Genomic DNA, 23,988 nt, shown 5'->3' on the forward strand with positions numbered 1-23,988 from the left:
GCAGGACAAGGTTTCTTAAAATGGGAGCAGAGCCACGGGATGGTGGGTGGGGCTTCCGGGGATGGGGCGTGATTAGGGCGTGACCTTGGGGAGTGGCTGGCCGAAGGTACTTAAGCCTCCTGGGCGCCCGTGTTGGCTCCGCCATGGCTCTAAGGCGCGTGTTCCTTCTGCGCTCAGTGATACCTCGTGTCGCCGGTCTCTCAACAGAGACGCAGGCCCGGGAGCAGCCCGCCGCGAACCCAGGAGTTGTGCGGGCATGGGGCGCGGCCGAAGCTGTGCGGCGGCCTGTGCCTGTCGTGGACTTCGACAACACGCAGGAGGCGTACCGCAGTCGGCGGAGCTGGGAACTGGTGCGCAACCTGCTAGTGCTGCGCCTGTGTGCATCGCCGGTGCTGCTAGCGCACCACGAGCAGGTGCGCGGTTGGGGTGGCCAGGCGGACAGCAGCCATGGGGGGACATCGTTGCGGCCAGCGGGTTTCAGAGTTCGGAAGTGTCAGGCAGAGCCACTCAAGCATGGCCTGAAGCTGGGCAGGCAAGAAAGGGGCCCGTTTCACCTCGTGAAGTTTCCTACTTTTAGTCACTACCAATTAGAAAGAAAGACTGATAGTGTTTAAGATTGTACTGTGTGTAGGAATACAACCGTCACCGTGATAAATCTGGTATCCTCCATGCAGCTCCAAGTTTGTCATGCTTGAAGGGTTTATCTAGGCTAGGACCCCAGAATTCCACAAGTGTGACCAGCCACTCCAAACACAGGTACTCCGAACAGTTTTGGGATATAGGTCAAACTCCCAACTTTTTATCTTTCGTGTTTAAATTTATTATAAATACAGTTGAAGAGTCTAGATTCAAAAACTTCTGATCCTTCTGCCTCCACCTCCCAAGTGCTCTGATTACAGGCAGGAGGGTACGTCATCTCTACCTGTTTTCCAGACAGCCCCCCCTCCCCCATGCCTTTGGTCTGCTGGCACCAACTGGAGTGTAGTGTAGAAGCTGGAGGTTTTCAGAGACTAGCAAACATGCAACTTTAAACTGCAACATGGTAGCTTTGAGAAATGTGAGAGCCTTTGGGGGAAAGCGGAGCCAGTCTTGGAGGGTTAGTGATAAGTTATCTCAGGGTGGCCTGTGATGTTTGAAAGGATACAGATCTGGAAGATATCTCAAAGAGGGTAGTGAGACTGGAGGAATGGAGCTACACTTACAACTTAGCTGAGGCCACAGCAGGGTAGGAGGTGAGTCATACCTCACAACCATGTTGAGACAGAATTGAAGTGCTGCCGGAAGCCCCTGGAAGAACTTGATTGTAAGCATTGGAGCCTAGGAGCAAAAGAAAGGCTCTCATCTGAGTGTGGGAGGCCAGGTATGTTTGTGGTAGGTAGGGTCATAATGCACTGACATAAAGCCCAGTACAGAAGACGGGTACACAGGAAAAGGAGCCCTAGCAGGGGGAAGCAAGGGTCAAGGGCAGCTGGAAGGAATCTGCCAGTGGTGCCAGCACTTCAGCTAGGAGGGAGGATGCGGCAAGCTGGGCAGCAATGACTTGAAAAGAGTGGTTAACTACCGGGTCTCTGCAGAGCAGGGATTGAACCATCCCCTCAGGTATCATAGGTGGCTGCTTTTGCTTTGGGGACAGGATGAGCAGCAGTTTCTGCTTCACCCTCGAGTCTCTATGAGCTGCCCAGCTGAGAGGCAGTGTCTCCTGGGGGCCTGAGGGTTGGTTCTAAGGAGGGTGAGTCCCGGGTGTCAATCAGGGTACTGTGGGTGACCGGGGGAGGGCCTGTCACCTCCTCTGGCTCTCTGGTGCCTGCGCTGAGTAGTGCTGGAGCCTTGGGGTGTGCTATGGGTTCCTGGAGGAAGCAGCAAATCTCACCCCCACCCTGGCTCCACCTGTCTAGGCTGTGCCCTGGGAGCCTGCCTCTCTGAGGTCTGTGCTGCTATCACTACTTGTGGCCTCAAGGCCTGGTGTTGAAGAAAATGGTTCAGAGCCAGGCCCTGAGCTCCATTTCCCAGATCCTAGTCTAATGGGCTGGACTAAGAACAGTTGACCCAGGCCTCGCGGCTTTGACACTCTAGCTGGGGCAGTGGGCAACCAGACTTGCTCTGAGGAGCTGTGAGATTGGGACTGCTGCCTAGGATTGGAGGCCTGTTGGGGACCATGATGCAGCCTATTTTACATCAAGCCTATTTGACATCTGTGTAGCCCTGGCTGTCTTGGAACTCGCTCTCTAGACCAGGCTGGCTTTGAACTCTGAGACCAGCTTGCCTCTGCCTCTGGAATGCTAGGATTAAAGGTGTGTGCCACCACACCTGGCAGGGTATTTCTTTTTGATTGTGAGCCCAAGATGAAGAGATTGGGTGAAAATTACAGTGGTTCTCTGGGGCCAGAGCAGAGAATTGGTTTTACTGTCATTGTTTCCTGGACATTGTTTGAGACTTTTCTTTGTGTGTGAGCATGAATGCATGTATGGGAGCCCAAGGATACACTTGGGTGTCCTTCCTCAGGTGCTGTTCATTTCTTAAATTTGCTTTAATATTTATTTATTATGTGTGTGTATGTATGTGAGCACTCATGTACCACAGTACATATGTGAAAGCCAGGGGATGATTTTTGGGAGTTGATTCTTTCCTTTTACCATCTAGGTCCTAGAGACTGAAGTCAGGTCATCAGGCTTGGCAGCAAGTGCCTTTACCCAATGGACCATCTTTCTGGCCTTTCTCCTGCCTACTTTATTTATTTTATATTATTTTTTGTCTGTTCTTTTTTCTTTTTTTTTTCTGAGACATGGTATCTTCGTGTAGCCCTGACTGCCCTGGATCTTGTTCTGTAGACCATGCTGGCCTCGAACTCACAGACCCACCCATCTCTGCCTCCCAAGTGCTGGGATTAAAGGCATGTATTACCAGGCCAGGCTTCCCTGCCCTACTTTTAAAACGTGTGTTTGAGTCAGCTTCTCAGTATGCAGCCTGTCTTGAAACTCACAACATGGACCAGAGCTCTGCATCTCTCTGCCTCCAGAATGTTGGGACTGAAGAAGTTTGCCATCATGTCTGCCTGTCCCAGTTAAGACAGGTTTTTAGGTTAGGGTGGCTGACCAGTGCGCTCCGGGAAATTGGCTATCTCTGCCTCCCTTGGGCTGGGATTACAAGCGTATACCACCACGTGTGGGGATCAAATTCAAGGCAAGCACTTTATAACCAGCCATCTCTCGAGCCATTTTCCTTGCGAGATGAGGTCTTGTTTTATAGCCGAGGCTGGCCTTGAATTCCTGATCCTCTGTAATTCAGCCTCAAGTTACAGAAGTGTGTTACCATGCCTGGCTTGTTTTACTGTCTCTATCACTGGTACAAATTTGTAAACTTTCAGAGGTTCTACTCACCTGGACAGTAGGTAGTGCTGCCCCGAGCTCAGGTGGTGACACCCCAGAATGTAAGTGACATTGAGACAGATTTGAAATGGTGGCTTGGCTTTGGAGTCCACTTTAATGGTGCCAACCCTGTCTGTGTGTGTTCACCATTCTCAGTGACCAGGGTGAGACTTTTCACCTATGGCTGTCATAGGTGGCCATTCCTTCATCTACCCCTCCCATGGAAAGCATCTCAGGATATATATATTTAATTAGAGATTATAAACTCTCTTGATAAAAGAACAAAATGCAGAAATCCCAGGTCCTACGTGGAGGCTGCATGTTGTCCAGCAACATCTCTGGAGCCCACATGCAGTGGCAGGGCCGCGATGGAGTAGTGTTTGACTTGTGAATGCTTAGACTACCAGTGGCTGCCCACATAGGAAAGGGCTCATTGTCCATGGGGCTTAAGGACCCTCAGGCTTTTCCTTCCTTGGAGCTAAGGTGGGTGGGCAGGGGTAGACACAGGCTCTTCTACAGTGTGTGGGTGGGGGGGAGGTTGCTGCTGAGCACCTGGGGTCTGCTTGTCACCATTTCTTACTGCCTTAGCTCGTCCCCTTGCTCACCATTTCACCTTCTTGCCTTGCTGAGCACCCTCGTTCCTCATCCCTGTCCACAATACCGGCTGTCAGTCCACCTTAATTATGCGAGGAGTGACCTGCTGCTCCTTCCCCTTGGGTGTCTCTCATGATGTCCGCTTCCTTCTCTTCCTCCCTATGTGTTTAAGGAATGCTTACAGTAATGTGAGATGGAGTGATATATGAGAGAAAAAGTGGCTGGTTGCAGCCATCCTCCTTGGGGCACATCCGCCAGCGTAGCTAGTCATCCCTGGATGGGGCTGTGGAGCGGACTCCTGTTTCTTGGTGTCCTGTAGACAGACTTCTCTCCAGCCATTTGAATTTTGTGTGTAGCCACTGCTCAGCAGCTATTGGAGGGCCTCACATCAAGCCCTGTTCTGCTGGGTTAGAACAAGAGGGCAAATCACTGAGAGATCATTCTAGAGAGTTACCTCTGTGCCTCCCCCAAGACCACTAAATGTCACAGAAATGTTGATTATTGTCCCCGGAGAGGCTGGTTGGAACCCCCTTTCCCCACCAAGGGATGATCAGGCAACCCTCTGTGCCCTGGGTGATGCATGAGCCAGCCCCCTCGGGGACAAGTCCTAAGGGAGAAGAATGTGCACAGAGAAGTGACGCCTTGGTTCTCCCATGCCGCCATGGATCAGGAAGCAGCCTGTTCCGAGTGGTCTCTATAACACACGCGTGGCATGGTGTGGCACTGGGGTGAGACGGGGAGGAGTAAGCAGGGGTCTTGCAGGGATGGAGTCAGATGGCTGGACAGCTGCTTCCCTTTGCCTTCCAGTTGCTCCATGTCGCCAGGAAGCTTCTGGGGCAGAGGGTGTTCGACAAACTAATGAAGATGACCTTCTATGGCCATTTTGTGGCTGGCGAGGACCAGGAGTCTATCAGGCCTCTGATCCAGCACAACAAAGCCTTCGGTGTCGGCTCCATCCTGGACTATGGAATGGAGGAAGATCTGAGCCCTGAGGAGGCAGAGCGCACGGAGATGGAGTAAGGCCTGCCTTCCCAGTGTGGCAAGGCACAGGTGTAGCCCTGAAGTTTCTGGGTTTCAGGCTCTGGGTTTCAGCCTCAGCTAGGTGGTGGCCAAGACGGGGATGGCCTTTGGCCTGATTGCCTCATGGGCTGTGCTTAGAGTTCTTGCTTCCTAAGGCAAGAGTACTGTGCTTTTGTGGGTCTATACCAGAGGAGGGCTGAGAGCTAGATCTGCAAACCGGCTCTCGGTCATGTCCAGCTCATCACTTAATACTGAGTGTAGGATGTAGTTTCACATTTTGAGTGATTGAAAAATATCAGAACAAGAACTATATTTTGTGATACAAAATGATATAAAATTCAGATTGCCTTTGCAGTTTGCAAGTGCAGAGTGGTGTAAGCGTGCAGCCTCTAAGGCTGGGACTTAGCCACTCACAGATGCATTTGTGGTGCCCTGGCTTCCTGGTCTGCTACAGGCTCTTTCCAAGGATTCCTGACTGGCTGACTGGACCTGCAAGTTCCAACTAGTCCTCAGATAGTTTGTTAATCTGCAGATGGCTGTGCCTGCAGGGTGTAGACCTTTGAGACTGGGTCTAGGCAGGTTCTCATGGTCAGGAGAAAGGCAGCAGGCAGCAGTGTAGTGTGACAGGCAGCCTGGAGTCTCCTGCTGGCACCGACTTGCTGAGGGCCTTTCCCCTGGCTGTGAGTAGAAAGCACAGCTCAGACTGTCCTCTTGGCAGCAGGACAGAGTGGCCTTATTCTGCTCCCTGGGGTGGCGGCTGGCTCACTGGAGGCCTGTGCAAAACCGGCCTTTCACTGCAAAGCGCTGTTGCCCGTGACTCTCCTTGACAGGCCCTTGTTTGGATTTTGGGTCCCAGCCTCTGGCTGCAGCTGCTCCACACATGTGAAGCTTAGGACAGGCCCTGTCAGGCCTTTGACTTTACCCTGCTCCTCCCCAGGTGGCCAACGGGAGGAGTTGGGTAAAGGCAGTCATGTGAGGCTGCTGGCCCAGAGAACAGAATGTCCGAGCCTGGCCTCAGCCCCTGCCTTGTGATTGGCCATTCTGAAGGCGGGGTGACCCAGCCCCAGCATCCTTTGTGAACCTCACTGATGCCCGGGGATTTGGCTGTGGGCCTTTACCGAGGCTGCTGTTGAATAACCAAATGGATTCCGTGGCCTCAGCCTAGATAGGATGATCACTGTGTGCTCTCGCCCAAGGCGGCCTTGCTGTGAGACTGGGTGGCCGGCGTGCCCACCCTGCCTGTCTGCAGAATCTACTCTTGTCTGTGCCTGTCATTGGTTGCTCAGCTTGTCATGGCTGCTTGTCCCACGGGAGCTCTGCTTGGGCTCCAGGACATCAGAAATAGATGTTTCCTGACCCTCCAGTGCCAACAGTGGCAGGGATATGGGCCCAGCTCTGCTGCCTGTGTCTGTGCCTTCAAAGGACTGCCCGCCTTCTGCCTCACAGCCTTAGACGACAGCTGAAACGCCACGCTGACAGTGTTCGCAGTGAAATGGGGAGCTGGCAGGCTCTACATGTCACCTCCCCGCAGGGAAAAGAACTCACAGGCCCCACAGGTTGCACCTGACAAGGAGTGAGCGGCCACATAGACCCGGAGACCTGTCCCCAGCTAACGAAAGAAGGCACTGAAAGCTTGGAGACCAGATCACGTAAACTGTGGGCTGTGGGCTATGCCACCAACCTTCCCATCAGGGGACATTAAGGAGCCAAGTCTCCCTCCTTGACAGGGTTTCTGCTCAGGGAATCACGGGCCTTCCTCTATACTGATAGCCCTCAGGGGACTTTTGTCTGGTTGTACCTGAGACTGCTCTTCTGAAACCCATATCCTCCAGGGACGTTGGCTCTCTGCCTCTGAGGGCAGGTGACACATGGGGACTGCCTGCCTCCTCATTACAAACTCAGGACATTGTTACCAGATGACATTTCACCCTCTTTTCTTGTTACATATTGTCAGCACAAGGTAGATGGAGCAGTAGCTGTCTAGCTTCTGTCCTCTGAGCTGTGGCCTCATGGGCTGAGGGTGCCCCAGGCACCCAAGGATATGGCCTGACCTCCCCCATAGTTTCTGGCTCAAATCAGATAAGGGCCCTGGGATAGGAGAGGAGGGCCCAGGGCAAGGCTTCTCAGCACGTTGCTTGGTGGCCCAGATTTGCTCAGAGAGCAGTGAGGTTCCTGGATGACTAAGTTTCATTGCCGGGAAGACCTGGAAGGCGCTGTTGCCTGTCTCTCTCCTTGCCTGATGAGTGCTAGGGAAGAGGAGTTCTCTGCCCTGTAATGTGCTTCAGCACCGTGCCCTTTGGAGGACTTGTCTCTGAGTATGATGGTGACCTGGCAGATTTTCAGTTAGGTGATATTAGGTGATATTTGCATCTTCTAAGAAAACTTTTGATGGCTATTTGGAAAATGGGCCTAAGAGTCTTAGCGAGGGTTGGGCCATAGGGTGGGAGTAGCCGGGTGTGTGGGACTCTGTCCTGGAGACACAGATGTTAGGGCTGCATGCCAGAGCAAGCATTGTTGCTGGGTTGGAGGAGCCCTTTGTACAAGGGGGCTCCCACCCCTGCTCCTCTCCTTGCCTGACCTCATCAGTAAGGAAGGCTTGACCTATAGGAAGCCTGGACATCCTCTCCCTCACCCAGCTGGTCATGCCAGGCCCAGGAAGGGCTGGGTTAACCCAAGTTGGTCTGTTTCCTTGAGCCAGCCCTCTGTCAGGTTCACGGTCTGGTCCAAGGCTCAGCTGCCTCCTGGTGACCTGACCTCTGCTTCCGCCTCTGTCCTGCAGGTCGTGCACCTCTGAAGCAGAGAGAGACAGCAGCGGTGAGTTTAGGAATGGGTACTCTTCATGCTAACATAGTTTGCTGGCCCCGGAGACACCTGGACTTCAGGCCTGGGCCAGTCTTTGGGCAAGGGACAAGGCCAGAGACTGACCCCTGTAGGCCAGAGCTACGGTTCTGGCTCTGCGTGCCTGACCTACCTGAGAGTCCCTGGTGAGATGCAGGCTCTTTGTATTTGTTTGTTTGTTTGTTATGTTTTGTTTTTTGAGACAGGGTTTCTCTGTGTTGCTTTGGAGCCAGTCCTGGAACTAGTTCTTGTAGACCAGGCTGTCCTTGAACTCACAGAGATCCCCCTGCCTCTGCCTCCTGGAGTGCTGGGATTAAAGGCGTGCGCCACCACGGCCTGATCAAGGCTTTTTGTATTTTCAACAGCTCTTCCAAGAAGGCTCAGTCTCCTTGGCCCTTGGTAGGCTGCAGTCCAAGTCTTTGCGATGGGGGCTCTATTTTCCTGGCCTGATTTACTGCATCATGAGATTTAGCCAGGGGGACCCAAGTAGGAAGGGCAAGCAGGGCTGTCAGGAGGGCAGCTTCAGGATGCTCAGCAAGACCTATTTGGAGCCCATCTTGAGAGTCATAGCTCTGGGATGTCAGCCTATGCTAGGATGGGCAGGGAATTGAAGGTGAAGCTATGGCATCTCTAATAAGCCATGAATCTATCTTCCCAGGCACAAATAAGAGGGAGAAGCAGTATCAGGTCCACCCTGCCTTTGGAGACCGCAGAGATGGTGTCATCAGTGCCCGCACCTACTTCTATGCCAATGAAGCCAAATGTGACAACTACATGGAGAACTTACTGAAATGCATCGAGGCCTCAGGTGGGTCCCCTGCTTTGCTAGCTGCAAGGTAGAGCGTTGGACTTGTGGAGGATGTTACGCTGGAGTGAGCGGTTATGCTCAGACCTTCAGGGACTGAGATGCGTCCAGCTTCTTCCTAAGGGTCCTGACAGCTCCTGGGGGCACCTCCTGACAAGTCCATGCACCTGTGCACGTTTCTGTCCAGGGGCGGCACCTGCATATGGTGTCCTGATACTGAGTTCTAGAATCCCCACCCCTCAGGTTGAGGGTCAGTTTTGGGAGCTGATGACACATTTTCTGTGACTGCCAACTCCTCCATGGTATAAGAGGATTGAGGATGGGGAGGCCAATTAAGCCATGGGGTCCCAGTGGCCCTGCTGGTGTGGTAGTGGGTCCTATACCTTTATTGCACTTTTCAGGGTGTGATAGTCATGAGCCATTGCCTTCCGGACCAGGGCAGCCTGTGTAGTCATTGCACTCTGGCATTTTGGTGAGGGGCATCTGCTTGTTCCCTGATTGTTCTCCCTGGAGTTGTGTGCCCCAGCCCCTACTCCACTGCCAGTTCTGTGCTCTGGTCCCATACATGAATGGCATATAGTGCTGAAGGCACTAGGAAGAAACTGAGCCAGGGATGGCGCCAGCAATGTGCAGACCTCTCTGGCTTCTTTGCCCGGTGTCTTCTCAGTACAAAGGCTGTTTCACCAGCCCTTCCCACCTCTGTAGCAGGGCCCTTGGAGCAGCCATGTGCAAGGGGGTTCAGGGGACTGGGTATCACCATGGGTAGGAACTGGCTGCAGGACTGGTCTTAAAGATCAGGTGCACCTGGTCCCTCTGACCCAGACATCCATCTCCTTGGAGACACTCGTGACTCCTTTGGCTTCTGACAGGTGGGGCCAGTAATGATGGTTTCTCAGCCATTAAGCTCACAGCCCTGGGGAGACCACAGTTTCTGGTAAGTGGTGACATATTTGATCTGCAGAGGCTTTGAGACCCTTGGGCTACCATGTGCACTGAAAGGCTTCAGGCATGCTCAGATGGGTAGCTGTGCTCTGGGGCTACAGAGGTGGCCCCGGGGCTGGCTGGAGGAGCTGGGCACGTGCTGCAGTGGGGCTCACACCTGCACTGGCAGCTGCAGTTCTCAGATGTGCTGACCAGGTGGAGACGGTTCTTTCATCAAATGGCTGCAGAGCAGGGACAGGCCGGGCGTGCTGCCGTAGACACGAAGCTGGAGGTGGTGGTGCTCCAGGTGAGCGGCCCTTCTCCTTCCCCTGGAACTGTACAGTGGTCTAAGGTGGGGTCTCGGAGATGCTGAGTGTAGCTGGGGTAGTAGGGAGGAGGAGGAAGGGAAACCGGGCTGCAGTAGGAATTCTGAACGGCTCTGCTGTCTACAAAGAGTATGGTTGGGAGGGTAGGAAGTTGGCTCAGCAGATAGTGGATGTGGGAAATGGCAAAGATGGAAAAGGTATCACAGCCAGCTGGGAATAGAAATGGGGCCTGAAATGAGTCCTGCTGTCACAGATGACGTGATGCTGTCAAACAGACACATGGTGGGGATGGGTGCTATGGATACTGAGAGATGGTAGTACTGACTCTGCCTTCTCAATTCTCAAGGAAAGCATCGCAAAGATGGGCATCGCATCCAGGGCTGAGATCGAGGGGTGGTTCACACCGGAGACACTGGGGGTGTCTGGGTAAGAGCTTACATCCACCCCGTATAGTCATGGTCTCAGATGAGCCCCAGTGACTTCTATTTCTGGTCACCTCCCAGGAAAGGATGAGCCATGGGAATGACAGTGTCAAGGGAACTGCTTCCTGAAATTACCGAATGGGAGTTTAGAGCAAGATGGGAGTCCCTGGGACAGGCAGCAGGGACAGAGGCTGGGATTAATGTCACCAGGAGCCCCCGTCAAGCCAGGTGGTTCTCGGGCGGCCCAGCACATTAGCTTCTTCGGCCTCCTGAGGCAAGGTCTGCATTCTGCCTGGCCTTGCATCCTCCGCTCTTCCTTGAGCCTGACTTGGCCATGGAATTCTCTTTATACTTTTTGTGTTTTGATTGCTACTGATGCATTGCAAAAATAGTTATGCTTTGGTTTTAATTTTCTTTTTAAATTGAGAGCAGTATTCAGTCTTTTAAAACAAACATTGGGTGGGCTTTGTGAAGGTCGAGTTTGGAAGTAGCCTCATGAGGAATGGGCTGGTGTGTGTCGGATCCCCAAACAACCCTAGTACCTGGGGATAAAGCCAGGTGATTGGACCCAGAATTTTTGACTGCCTGCTCTGCTGATGTACCTCATCCCTCAGCACTGTGGACTTGCTGGACTGGAACAGCCTCATTGACAGCAGGACCCAGCTCTCCAGGCACCTGGTGGTCCCCAATGTACAGGTACCCCCCAATTCCATGTGTCTGCTCACCCAGGGGACTCACTGTGACTGAAGTGCCATTCTTTCTGACCCCACCACAAAGACAAACCCAGTGTCCACAGTGCTCAGTGGGACGGGGACCCTCATGGACCTTTGCACATGGAGAGGATGGGTGTCTTGAGAGAAGGTCCACCTAGTCCTGTGTTTCGGGTCACCACAAGTCTTTAGAGCCAAACACGGTCCATTTGGGGTCTCCTGGTCACTTGTACTTAGAGGTTAGCAGGGCCAGCAGGTCACAGAGGTGCCCTGCTCACATGTGTGGAAGGTGATGTTGGCTGGCATCTGGGCTTTTTCCCAAACATGGTGGCTAGGTTCCCAGAGTGAGTGTCCCGAGATGAAGGCCAGGCAGAAGTGCATCGAATTTTGCAGCTTGGCCTTAGAAGTCATGCCAAGTTCATCTGGCAGAGTGAGTTGTTAGTTTTCCCCCTGTATTCAGGGGGAAAGAGGGGTGGAACCCCACCTGCTCTGGGTTCTGAAGGAGGAATAGCAGTAGCAGCCGAGGAACGCGCCCTGCAGGTGCTTCTTCTGTGGTGTTTCCAGCCCGAGACTGGGGGCCCACCCCAAACTTTGAGCCACTGTCCTGGAACCTCAGGGTGCAGTGTGTTCACAGAGTCTCCGCTCCAAGGTCACTGACAGACTTTGGCACACGGGTGTTTGTGCTCAGTGAAGGGAGGCTGCTGGGATCAAAGGATGGCTCATTAGCATTGCAGGAGCATCCTGGGCTGTGGCTGCAGATCTCTGTGCTGTATGGGGCTTCTGGGTCCAGCCTGCCAGTTCTCATCATCAGTCCATTGCTGGCTGTCTGGCTCCTTGAAGGCCACATTTTGGTCCCATGCTGCAAGTTGGGAAGTACCCCATAACCATGGCTCCTCCTTTCGAGCCTTTCTATCCCCAGGGAGTCTTCTGGTTGGCTGCAGTCTAGCTTCCCTTCCTTTGCCTTTCTTTTCATGGCTCCCTACTGATCTCAGGATCGAAGGCTGGGCATAGAAATAAATTTCTTGGGGTACAGGCCTGGGCCTGGTGCTGCTTACTTGGGAAAGCTTTCCTCACGTGTGGGTGTGAGCTGGCTGGCACTTGGTTTAGGGCATTTTGTCATTAGATCTAACTGGTTTAAGGCAGGGTAACTGGGAGGTGGTCTCTCTGGCCCCTGACGGGGCAGGAGGGTGGGCAGAAGACAGCATTGCTGAGGGGTGACTGACCTCAAGGTGGAGCACTGTGGCCCATGTGGTCTGACTTCTGCTATACTCTCAGACAGGCCAGCTGGAGCCCCTGCTGTCACGGTTCACCGAGGAGGAGGAGCAGCAGATGAAGAGGATGCTGCAAAGAATGGACGTGCTGGCCAAGGTGTGAGCAGCTCTGTGTGTGTGTGTTGGGGAGGATGGACGTGCTGGCCAAGGTATGAGCAGCTCCGTGTGTGTGTGTGTGTGTGTGTGTGTGTGTGTGTATGTGGGGGATGAGGATGGATGTATTGTTCAAGGTGTGAGCAGATCTGTGTATGTGTGTGTGTGTGTGTGTGTGTGTGTGTGTGTTTGTGTGTTGGGGAGGATGGACGTGCTGGCCAAGGTGTGAGCAGCTCCATGTGTGTGTGTGGGGGGAGGAGGATGGATGTATTGTTCAAGGTGTGAGCAGATCTGTGTGTGTGTGTGTGTGTGTGTGTGTGTGTGTGTGTGTGTGTGTTGGGGAAGGATGGATGTGCTGGCTAAAGTGTGAGCAGCCCTAGCTGTGTTGGGGGAGGATGGATGTGCTGGCTAAGGTGTGAGCAGATCTGTGTGTGTGTATGGAGCAGATCTGTGTGTGTATGTGTGTGAGTGTGTATTGTGGTGGGGGAGGATGGATGTGATGGCCAAGGTGTGAGCAGCCCTACCTGTGTTGGGGGGTACAGAGTATTAGGGGCCCTAGCATCTAAGCAGGGGGGTGGGCATCAACCGTGAACCACAGATTCTTCCCTATGCACCACTCAGAAAGCCAGAGAGGCAGGCGTGCGGCTGATGATAGATGCTGAGCAGAGCTACTTCCAGCCGGCCATCAGCCGCCTGACCCTGGAGATGCAGCGCAGGTTCAATGTGGATAAGCCTCTCATCTTCAACACATTCCAGTGCTACCTCAAGGTACAGTCATTCACCCCCTGGAGACGCTCTCAAGGCAGTGTGCCCCACCATCCTGCAGGGATATGCCTTTCTGTGGAGCCACGCAGTATCTGTGCAGAGGCCAGAGCAGCAGAGATAAAGGAATGGGCAGGCTACTAGCCCTAGAAGGGGTCAACTATGTAGGAATCAGGCCCTGCCCAGTGGCCACACCTAGGCTTGCAGGAGAGGTTGGGCTGGTGCCAGGTACAAAGGAGGAACAAGGCTGCCTGGACCCTGTCCAGGATCCAAGAGTGTATGTGTGGTCTGGCGAGATGACTCCATGGACACACTTGCTCTGCAAGCCTGCCAACCTGAGTTTGATCCCCAGATCCTATGATGAACGGAGAGAGACGGTTTCTTCTCTAAGTTTCCCGACTTCCACATGTGCACCGTGGTGCTCCGCAAATCTTCCCACAGTCATAACACAAAATGCAAGGAGCTCTTTCAGAGTGTACCGGGCTCCTCTGAAGAGTCATAGCTGACTCCTATTATTAGCACAGGGCTCTCTTGAATCTGAAAAAAAAAATCACTGTACTCTCCTGGAAGATTTGACAGGGTTAAAGAAGCAGACCTGGGAGCCCAGAAAAACCCCAAGCCCAAACCCTCAGCCCAAAGTGACTAAGTTGCTGGGCACCCAGAGACATGGTGTGTATGAGAGCAGTCCCAGGCAGGTGGCAGTTTGCTCCTAACTGGACAACCTGACTCTGAAATACACAGTAACTCCAGGTATCTGGGTTGACACCCACAGGGCCATCTCAGGCTACAGAGAGGAGGCTGTAGATGGCCCCTCTGTCACCTTTCCTTAGGGGTGGAAGATGAAGGCTCAGTTTCATCCACATCTGTCTCACAGATCCTTTGAGAGTGGCATGTCCCCCTGGCAGCCACTGGCTGGCCTGGGCACTTTAAGCTGAGATACAGAGGAAGTAGGCTGTCCTAGTGCTGCCACCAGAGTGGCTCCCTGTGACTTTTGAGCTTGGCCTTGCAGGAGGCCTATGACAACGTGACCATGGATATGGAACTGGCTCACCGTGAGGGCTGGTGTTTTGGGGCCAAGCTGGTACGTGGCGCATACATGGCCCAAGAGCGTGCCAGGGCTGTGGAAATCGGCTATGAGGATCCCATTAACCCTACATACGAGGCCACCAATGTCATGTACCACAGGTGAGAGGGCTTTCTGTGCTTTACTGCAAGAGATCCTTGGCCCTGAGTGTGATGACATTCAGACATAGCCAGTTTCCAGAGGACAAAGGTGCTCTTTCTGCTACTGTCATATTTTTCCAAACCATCAAATTGTTCCTCTCTTGAATATGGATAAGCACTGGCCTCTATGCCCCCAGTTGGCATCTGCTGACACTTAGAACAACTTCACAGCTCATGTGGTAGAGTGCTTGCCTAACATGCCTGAAGCCCTGGGTTTGAACCCCAGCACCACAAAAATCAGGCATGATTTGTGGACACCTTTAACCTCAGCACTCAGGAGAAGGCAGGAAGGGCAGTAGTTGAAAGTCATCCTTGGCCTCAAAGTTTGAGATCAGCGGGGAGGCTTGAGAGATAAGAGAAGGGAAGGAGATAAGGGAGGAGGCAGAGATTCACCCAGGTGCCTGGCTTGCCCCACGTGGCTGGCTCAGCCTTCTGCTTTCCAGCTCAGGTGGCGATCAGCAATAGTGGCACGCCAGTTCTTTCTGCTGTTGTTCCCTGGGACTCTGTGTGCAGCTGTTCTGTACTATGGAGGACGATCTATGCTAGCTGTGCTTTCAGTTTTGGATGAGTTTACTAAGCATATAGCAAGCAAAAGTAAAAGAATAACTGGAGAGAGGCAGCAGAGATAGTAAACATCACCAAATCCTGGGCTCACAATGACAAGCAGAGACAGCTGGCGTAGCCCAATCAAGAGAGCAAACAAAAGGTACAGCAAAGTGGGGGCAAACACACAGCCGTGCTCTCTGCAGGACCAGCTTTTCGCCTTTCCCACTGTAAACATTTTCTATTACAAGATAAACGTTGTCAACTTCTTTTGGATTTTTAACTTCTAGCTGCTAAGGACATCCTATTTTTAACATCCTTAGCCATTGCTTTTCCCTCTCGTGGTGACAGAACCAAGGAGCTAGCCTTACATAAGAGGGGGGGTGGTTAGAGGACTTCAGACCAAACTATGCTTTGATCTGGAGTGTGGGGACAACCCCACGTCTACAGCCAGCACATGACAGCTCACCTACATGACCTATATTACCAGTGCATGCAGTCCAGCTTCACCTCCCCCCCCCCCAGGCTGTGCTTATTGCAAACTCGAAGCTGTCTCCTTAGGCTCCAGCTCCTTCCTGTTCCATCTCAAGAGTCTGCCGCATATCCAGACAGTGCCATATGCCAATGTTTATACTGTGCACTCTGTCCTCTGCCCCTCACTTATTAGTACTCTATCCCCTATGTCAACACAGTAACCAGGACAGGACACCCAAGGGTGTTGTGTTCAGACTCCATGGCCTCTCCTGGATATCGTAACGGACTCACTGAACATCCTACCCCCCTCTGCTGTATGCACGTGTAGTCACAGGACACAGCTGGGGCATGTTCCTAGAAATTAATCTATGGGGTCAAAGAGCATATGTGCTGTCCAGGCAGGCAGTGCCCTTCCTTGGTGACGATACCACTGAGACTGGTGCTCAGGGATACCCACACTACCTGAGGCCTCTGCTTCCTTTTATTTCCTGAAGAGCCAGGAGTCTGCTTTAGGGCTCCTGTCCAGAAACAAAGCCAGAGGTTCAGATAGGCCCTGCTAGCTCTGGTGGGATGCTGTTGGCCCTCCCTTTTCACAAAGCACTACTGCTGGGGAGATGTGAACAAATGTCTGTTCACCCAGCTAGGACACCAACGACAGACTGATATCATTCAAATCAAGTTTGGTCAACCAAAGGATTTATTTATATTGGCATTACTTACAGGATTAGGGGTGGGTGACTCAAAGGCAGTGGCATCAGTGAAAAGCCCGCTCCAGCAGAGGACAACTCAACAGAAGCTGCATCCCTGGGGCTCCCTGAACAGCTTGCAGGCAGCTCCAGGGAGTTGCTTACTGCTTTTTTAATCGTGGGAGGGGCCTGCGAATCCGTCACTGTTTGGGTTTTCTGCACTGGTGCAGTAAGTTCCTAGGGTGAATGTCCTTATCTTCTGAATTCCAGGCAGGAATGTTTCACATACACCAGCTAGGGAAGCCAGATGCTGCCCTCCTTTCTGAGACTCTGGCCCTGGTCCAGTTCCAACTGTGGCCGCCTCAGAGAAGCCAGCTTGCTGGGTGGCTCTAGGTCCTACAAAACCACTTTCCTTTGCAGAGCCAAGAGGGGTTAAGGTGGTGGTTGGCCTGGAGCCAAGCTTAGGTAGGACTGTCCTTGTCCCAGGTGCCTTAACTATGTTCTTGAGAAGCTGAAGCACAGCCCCAAGGCAGAGGTGATGGTGGCTTCCCACAATGAGGATACAGTGCGCTTCACCCTCTGCAGGTAGGTTCTGCCAGCCTGACTTGGATGTTTCTCGATGGCTTGACAGGTGATGCGGGGCTGAGGGAGTGCATGGGACTGCGGAGTGGTGCTGCTGAGTGGTGGAGGGGGTGGTAACGTGGAATGAGCAGGCACAGCCTTGCCTTCCACTCAGGTGAAGTAGGTTGGGGAAGTGACTTCCAAGAGCTTGACATGCAAGCGTGAGGACTGTAGCTGGATTCACAGACCCCATGCTTGACATGCAAGCATGAGGACTGTAGCTGGATTCATAGACCCCATGCTTGACATGCAAGCGTGAGGACTGTAGCTGGATTCACAGACCCCATGCACTCCAGCACTAGGGAGGCAGACACAGGAGGATAGCCAAACTGTTAAGCCATCAGTGGATGGCTACTGAGGAACAATGCCCAATGGTCCTCTGGCCACATGGATGTACATACATGAACACTAAGCACACATACATGAAATGCAATGTAATCCACACTCATATCTTTAAATTTTCTAGTATCCACGTTAAAAATTAAGTCATTTCAATTTTTTTGATCCTTTAACATGATAGCTGTAGCATATACATCTTACTTTCCATTCAGACCAAAACAACAGCTGGGCAGCCAGCAAGGGAGAATGAGGCGGGGCTGGGTATCAGTCACTGGAGCAAGGCTCAGAGTGCCACAGGGCACTGCAGGTGGAGAAGGGTGGCAGAGGCACTGGACTGGGAAAAGCAAGTCTGTTGCCTGGGTCTTCCCTGTGGGCAGGGAAGTTGTACTAGGAAGATCTAGGTAGCTAGAGCAGAGCTCACATCCCTGCCCCACCCCACAGAGACTGGCTAGAATGTAGGTGAAGGGAGAAAGAGGGGCTCAGAGATGTGTCAGCATGCCTGTGTACTGGTTTGGGTCCTTACCAGCCTGGTCCCCTTCACAGGATGGAGGAGTTGGGCCTGCATCCTGATGATGGTCAGGTGTGCTTCGGACAGTTGCTGGGGATGTGTGACCAAATTAGCTTCCCACTAGGTGAGCTGGGTTGTCCTGGGCGCATGCAGGGGCGTGGGAGGCACACCATGTTGTTCACGGGCACTCATAGCTCTGTGTGTGTGTACAGGCCAGGCAGGATTTCCTGTGTACAAGTATGTACCCTATGGTCCTGTGATGGAGGTGCTGCCCTACCTGTCCCGCCGTGCCCTGGAGAACAGCAGCATCATGAAGGGTGCTCAGCGAGAGAGGCAGCTGCTATGGCAGGAGCTCCACAGGCGGCTGCGCACTGGCAACCTCTTCCACCACCCAGCCTAGTCACTCAGCGACCACCCTCACACCTACTCCACTCAACCTGTTACCTCTGGGACCTTAGGAAAGGCACAGCTTTGGGTGGGCTTGGGTTCCTTAGCCCAACATACCCTGATAGGGTTCATCTTTAATGTCCAAGTCTTTGAGGCACTGAGGTGGGGACTACCCTATGGGACTTCTTGCACTTCCAGGAGCCGACACTCAGGTATGGGATCAGCCAGAGCCTGGGAGCTCCTCCACTAACCAGCAGCAACTGATCACCTCTGCAGGCCACAGAGCTCCAGTCTAGAACTACCTTCTACCAGGGACAGAAGCCTGTTTAGTCAATAAATTACGCTGTAACTGAGAGCCATCACCTTTCTTAGTGCCTGAACATGAAGTCAGCTCCGAGCAGCAGAGGGACTGGCCTGGATGGAATAATACCTGTAGTTGCCAGAGGCCATTCCAATCCAGACACTGGGGCCACCGCTGCCTGGCCGCAACGACACCCAGCCGCTTGCATTCCACATCCTAGACCCATGGGTGTGGATGAGTGCAGGCAGCACACAGATACAGAGGCCCAGCCCCCTCCAACCCTTCCTGCCCCTCTGTGCCCTTCACTCCAGTAAGTCAAGCCCTAGCTGGCTCTGCAGGTCCCCTGCCTCCTGCTAAGCTCTCTAGTTTCACACAGCAGTTTGGAGGTGGGTTCTTGTGCCTTAACTGGGGGGAGCTGGTTAGGCAAAAATGATAATGAAAGGTATAAGAGCTTAGGTGGGTATCCCAGAAAGCCACTGGGCTCCACCTGGCCAGAGGCACTAGGAAAGGATCCTAGCTAGCATGGACACAAACCGTGTGCTAGGGTCTTTATTTTCTAGGCCACACCACACCGAGCCTGGAGGGAGTGTGGGTATACCCAAAGGGAAGGCACTAGAGTCGACAGTCCCACTCAACACTCAGTCATGGAGCCTTCACACAATGCCATTCCTGCTGCTTGGACCCCTCCCCACACCTGAAAGGAGGATGGCAGGAGGTGCAGTCACTGTCTCATCAGCGTCTCCTCGCAAAGATCACAGCTGTTGGCAGCTGGGCAGTCAGTTGCTCCCTGAAGTGTTCTGGCACCAGTAACAAGGTGGTCACTAGGCATCCTCCAGCCACCCTAGGCAATGAAGGACAGCAGGGACGCTCGCCCCTCACTTGGTCACAGGGCTGCCTTTCCCACTTGGCAGCCCCTCTGCTGCAGCTTCCTGATGAGTTCCAATAGGTTCATCTGCAGCGTCAGCTCCTGAATGTGAAAAGAGGTCCTGTAAGGGCCAGTCCGACAGCTCATGCCCTTCTGTCTTGGTCTAAGACATACAAGGGCCTAGAAGATGCTAGGTAGTAAGGCTAAGGGGAAGCTGGCTAGAGCCAGGCAGAGGGAGAATCTGGGCCGGGGCACCTAGTAGGGCCAGCAGCTTCTAATTGGCTTCTTTAGAGTGGTTGGAGGGGGTTAGCATGCACAAGGTGGGTAGGCGCCTGCAAGATTGGACAGGTGTTCATTCCCTCCATGCCCTTCCCAGGGCCTTCCCCCTCGCCTCTGCCCACCACTAATGCTAAGCTTCACTAGGAACCAATGTGCTAAGACTCCAGGGACTCGATGTATTGACATGTCTATAATCCCTGTGCTTAGAAGCCACAGCAGGAGGACCTCAAGTTCAAGGCCAGTGTGAACAATGTAACAGACCCTGTCTCCAAAAATAAGTAAATAAAACAAGCAATACATTACCCTCCTCCTAAAGAAAAGGAGACCAAAACAAACAAAAACCAAATAGAACAGAACCTTTAGCGGCCAGGGGTGATGGCTGTGACACGGTTGGCCTAGGTGCTGACCTGAGGATTCGTAGTCACATAGAAACCAGCTACTCCTGCCTTCTCCAGTGTGCTCTGCTGGTCGGCAACCTTCCGGTCCAGTTCCAGGACAATCTTACGGTCCATTGTCTGCTGCTCCTCCCGGATTCGATGCTCCATGGCCTGCAATGATTTGTGAGAGTGGCTCCTGCTAGGGCTTCTGCCCAAGGATGTCTCAAACATCCCTGCCTGCCACTTCCTCCTGTTGTGGCTCAGCAGAGGGGCTCCATAAGGCTACCCAATAGTCCCAGCTAGAAATGCATCTGCCCACCACCCTCACCCCCGACACCAAGGCTTGTTAGCTTCCTGTGGGTCTCCACCCAATAGTCCCAGCTAGGAATACATTTGCCCACCACCCTCACCCCTGACACCATGGCTTGTTGGCTTCCTGTGGGTCTCCATGGTAATACAGGCCTCTTCCTGACTGCCTTTGCCATCCCACCATTGTACTTCATCACTGACTCTGACTGCCTTATGCAGGCTACAGGCCAGAGATGCTTAAATGGAGGAACAGGGTAGTGACAGACAGGTTGTGACTCTCCTCTCAGCTAGAGCACACCTTAGTCCCCCTGGGGAAAAGTCATAAAACAGACCCCATCAAACCTCCATCAAGCCATGAGCTCAGCTTCTAAACTACCCTCGCCCCTCCACTGAGCTAGCCAGGCTCAGCTATCCTGTCCTAGTTCCTACCTCCAGCTCACGCTGCTGGGCTGCCTGGAGCACTGGCAAGTTGTGAGGCCTGCAGGTCTGCTGGGCTTCCAGATGCTTCTGCCTTAGGGCCTGCCTGAGCACTAGGAGGGAACAAGAGCTGTCAGCAGGAGCAGGTGCTGGGAAGAGGCAGCCCAAAGCTGGGTTAGAGGCCTCGTCTGAGAAGCCCTTCACCTCCAGAGTGCTAAGAGAGGCCTGCAGGTTAGGCAGGTATGGTCTCAGAGCGCAGTATACCCAGGGCAGGGACAGGAGGCAGACAGGTGCCTGTGGCACGTGGCTGCTGGACTCAGGTGGCAGTTCTAGCTGTGCTATCTTGGACATCATCAATAAGATGTCACCGTAGGACACCTACTTAAGTATTACAGAGCCAAAGCCCAGAAAAGGAGGAAGAGGCTCTGTCTGCCAGCAGTGCAGCTGTGTCAAACCAAGCTTGGTGCTGTCCTATAGGAAAGCAGAGCAGCCCTGCTCAGCAGCCAGAGGAGGTGAAGGATGTACGCAGGCCCATCCTGTACGCCAACAGAGTTCTGCATTGGGAAGTCTATTGTTTTACCCACTACCAGCAAGCAAAGTGCCGGGTTCCTGATAAACTGGCGCACATATGGACGCTTACAAACTACCTGCTCTGATGGAAGCATGGGACGGTAAGGAATTGCAATCACACCAGTCTGCATAAAATGGGGGTGTGGCTGGCTGGCTGGCCCTGAAAAAACTCAAAACCTAACACTCTTATTCCGAGAAGAGGGTCACAGGACAGCTCTATTCAGGAAAGTTCCTGAGGTCCCTTGACTCCAATAGCCTCTGCAGTGCCTAATTCTCAGCATTTTGTATGTACCTCAATAATACCATGTATCATTGCTTGAAAATGAAGGCCACCTGAACATAACTCCATCAACACAAGGGGAAAGAAAAGTTGCCTAATTATCTGGTTGCAATGAACATGAAGGAGACAAAGCTTGGGGCAATGGGTATATGCACCAATACATCATCTCCTTCAGTATATTCAGCCCAACTGCTCAAAGTCCCAACCAGGTCCCATGGTGGGACACACCCTTAATCCCAGCACTTGGGAGGCAGAGGCAGGTGGATCTCTGAGTCTTAGGCCAGCCTGGTCTACAGAGCTAGTTCCAGGACAGCCAGGGCTGTTACACAGAGAAACCCTGTCTGGAAGAAAAAAAGTTATCTTATGTGGGATGGTGGTGACACACACCTTTAATCCTAGTGCTCGGGTGGATCTCTGTGAGTTCAAGGTCAGCTGGCTCTAGAGGGCGAGTTCCAGAACAGGCTTCAAAGCTACAAAGAAACCCTGTCTCAAAAAACCAAAAGAAAAAATACAAAACAAAAAAGTCCCAGGTCAATTTCCAGATTCCACTCTGGCTACTTGCTCAGGAGGGACCTCAACATGGTAATGACCAAGGAAAACAAGGTGGCCCATCCCAGTCAGCACTTTCTGGATCTGGCTAAAGGCAGCAGAGGTTTGCAGTGCCAGGTGCACCAGAACATTGTCCAAGCCTTCTGAAAACAAATCAAATAAAAGGGCTCTATAGAATAAAGACCAATTCCAGATCAGGTCGAAGAGTGAATTTCTTTCCTATCCAGTGCAGGAAGAATGATGGATATAAGAGGAGCAGCCAGGCGAAGCCTCCTACAGTCACACACGGCAACTGCAACACTGAAAATGAACAAAGCAGGGCTGGCCCAGACGTGGAATCCCAGCACTGGAGAGGCTGAGGCAGGAAGACTGCCAGTTCTAGACTACACGTTCTCAGAAAACCAAAAGGGAAAAGAAGAGAATGAATTGAGTCATGCACTTTAGACTTGTGAACGGGATACACCATATACCTCTATTAAAACATTTTAAAGGCACAGCCACTCCAACACTGGGTGACCAAATAAGACTCTTGGAAAACTGAAGAGATTTCTCAATATATTCTGAGGCCAGCATGACCTTCATACCCACAAAAATACTACAAGAAAATTACAAGGCTGTTGTCTATCAGGAATAAAGACTAAACTCCTAAGATTTTCATGAATCAAATTCAACAGACAAGGATGGGAGGTGAAATCACAGAGATCTGCCTGCCTCCCCCCCCTCCCCCCCATTGCTGGGATTAAAGGCGTGCGCCACCACCGCCCAGCTAGGAAGAGGTTTCTATGCGGACACCAGAGACCTATCAAACCTGACATTCAAATGGAAAGGTGCTCTGAATAACTCTATCTAACCAGTACGACAGAGCTGTCAACAGACCTACAGTCAGCTAGGTCATCCTGTCTAGGAGGCTGAGGGGACCTGGGGAATGCAAGAAGTTCCTGAGTAGCAGGCTAAAAGAACCAGCCTGGGCTCTGCACACCTGACTGCCCACCCGAGGCTCCTGCGACCAGAGCCGCCCTAGGAAGGTTCCGTCGCCGCCCTCCCCCTTTCCCCACTCGGGCACCTCGGTGTTCATTCTGCAGCCGCAGTCGCTGGTTGTACAGGCTCTTCTCGGTGAGATGCTGGATCTCCAGAAGCCCCTGCACGATCTCGAACACGGTGCCGTCGAGCAGCGCCAGAGCCAAGTCGCTGAGCGTTGTGTAGGACAGGCGCTGCTGAAAGGAGCTGCAGGCAGATCTCCGGGTGAGCGCGGTCGCTACCCTAGACCCCGTCCCAGCTCCCGCCCCCGGCTCGGTCCCCCGTCCCAGCTCCCGACCCCCGCTTGGTACCCCGTCCCAGACCCCGCCTCCGGCTCGGCGCCCCGGTCCCCCGCCGCGGCCCTCGCTCGCGGCCCCTCGCCCCAGCCCTCACCCCGGTACCTCAACTGCGACCTCCGCCCCGCCCCCGCCCCCGCCCCGGTACCGACTCCCGGTCCAGTCGCCGGGTCCCCGCCCCCGGCCCAGCCCCCGCTCACCTGGGCAGCTCCTTGACCAGGCTCTGCAGCGCTGACAGCAGCTGGTAGTGCCGCTCCTGCTGCCGGGCCCGGTCGGCCGCCTCATCCCCGGCGGCCGCGTAGCGGTCCATAGCACAGCCTGCCACCCGCTGCCCCTCGAGTCTGCTTCTTCTGGCACCCCGGCGCGCCCCGCCCTCTTACGTCAATCTCCGGCGCGGATGACGCATGCGCCCCGCCCCTCCGGTCAGCGTGGGCTCTCAGCTTCCTGCGTCACGCACAATAAGACTGGCCCCTCCCCTCCTGAGACACCCAGACGCTCTTTGTTCGGGGGTGCGTTGGGGTTGGGCTGGGGCTCGCTGAGTTCCCGACTTTGGCGATGTTCGCCCAGGCCTCTGCATCCTGGTGTTTTAAGAAAGCGGATCTGGACAGCACGGAGTGTGCGTGGACTCAGGTCGCTGAGGTGGGCGCTGGCCAGCGGGTTGTCCTCCACCGTGAGCACTGCAGGAGAACAATACAGGGGAAATCCATCTTCCCTTTGGGGTCTTAGCCTCATTCATAAAATAATTTAAGAATGGACTCAGATGGAAGCACAGGACAGTTTTATTAGGGCCTAAAAGATATCCCACCCCCATGGACAAGT

At 53.4% G+C, this 23,988-nt stretch overlaps 2 protein-coding genes across 2 annotated transcripts; one reads left to right on the top strand and one right to left on the bottom strand.

The window, feature by feature from the left end:
* Positions 1–114: 114 nt before the first annotated feature.
* Positions 115–18,264, top strand: Prodh (proline dehydrogenase 1). Its single transcript, XM_038344605.1, has 14 exons — positions 115–413; positions 4,767–4,975; positions 7,759–7,793; positions 8,476–8,625; positions 9,492–9,556; positions 9,734–9,850; positions 10,216–10,295; positions 10,906–10,987; positions 12,277–12,369; positions 12,987–13,133; positions 14,137–14,312; positions 16,541–16,639; positions 17,558–17,646; positions 17,735–18,264. Exons 1-14 carry the CDS (start codon positions 144–146, stop codon positions 17,920–17,922), a joined length of 1,800 nt encoding a protein of 599 aa, XP_038200533.1. The 5' UTR covers positions 115–143; the 3' UTR covers positions 17,923–18,264.
* Positions 18,265–18,743: 479 nt separating this feature from the next.
* On the bottom strand, positions 18,744–23,542 carry LOC119824471 (protein DGCR6). The gene is made up of 5 exons (XM_038344607.2): positions 23,370–23,542; positions 22,920–23,080; positions 20,470–20,570; positions 19,762–19,902; positions 18,744–19,177 (listed from the first exon to the last, which is right to left on the bottom strand). Exons 1-5 carry the CDS (start codon positions 23,477–23,479, stop codon positions 19,094–19,096), a joined length of 597 nt encoding a protein of 198 aa, XP_038200535.1. The 5' UTR covers positions 23,480–23,542; the 3' UTR covers positions 18,744–19,093.
* Positions 23,543–23,988: the final 446 nt, after the last annotated feature.

Source organism: Arvicola amphibius, chromosome 10 (assembly GCF_903992535.2).
Source record: "Arvicola amphibius chromosome 10, mArvAmp1.2, whole genome shotgun sequence".
NCBI lineage: Eukaryota > Metazoa > Chordata > Mammalia > Rodentia > Cricetidae > Arvicola > Arvicola amphibius.

What these genes read in the sequence shown, in the direction of transcription:
- LOC119824471 (XM_038344607.2), bottom strand. Translation starts at nt 23,479, where the DNA reads ATGGACCGCTACGCGGCCGCCGGGGATGAGGCGGCCGACCGGGCCCGG. An exon ending in GCTGCAGAATGAACACCGAG is followed by an intron (nt 20,571 to 22,919) that starts GTGCCCGAGTGG and finishes GTTCCCTCCTAG; the next exon opens with TGCTCAGGCAGGCCCTAAGG. An exon ending in ATGTGACTACGAATCCTCAG is followed by an intron (nt 19,178 to 19,761) that starts GTCAGCACCTAG and finishes TTTCACATTCAG; the next exon opens with GAGCTGACGCTGCAGATGAA.
- Prodh (XM_038344605.1), top strand. Translation starts at nt 144, where the DNA reads ATGGCTCTAAGGCGCGTGTTCCTTCTGCGCTCAGTGATACCTCGTGTC. An exon ending in GCAGAGCGCACGGAGATGGA is followed by an intron (nt 4,976 to 7,758) that starts GTAAGGCCTGCC and finishes TCTGTCCTGCAG; the next exon opens with GTCGTGCACCTCTGAAGCAG. An exon ending in GAGACACTGGGGGTGTCTGG is followed by an intron (nt 10,296 to 10,905) that starts GTAAGAGCTTAC and finishes CTCATCCCTCAG; the next exon opens with CACTGTGGACTTGCTGGACT.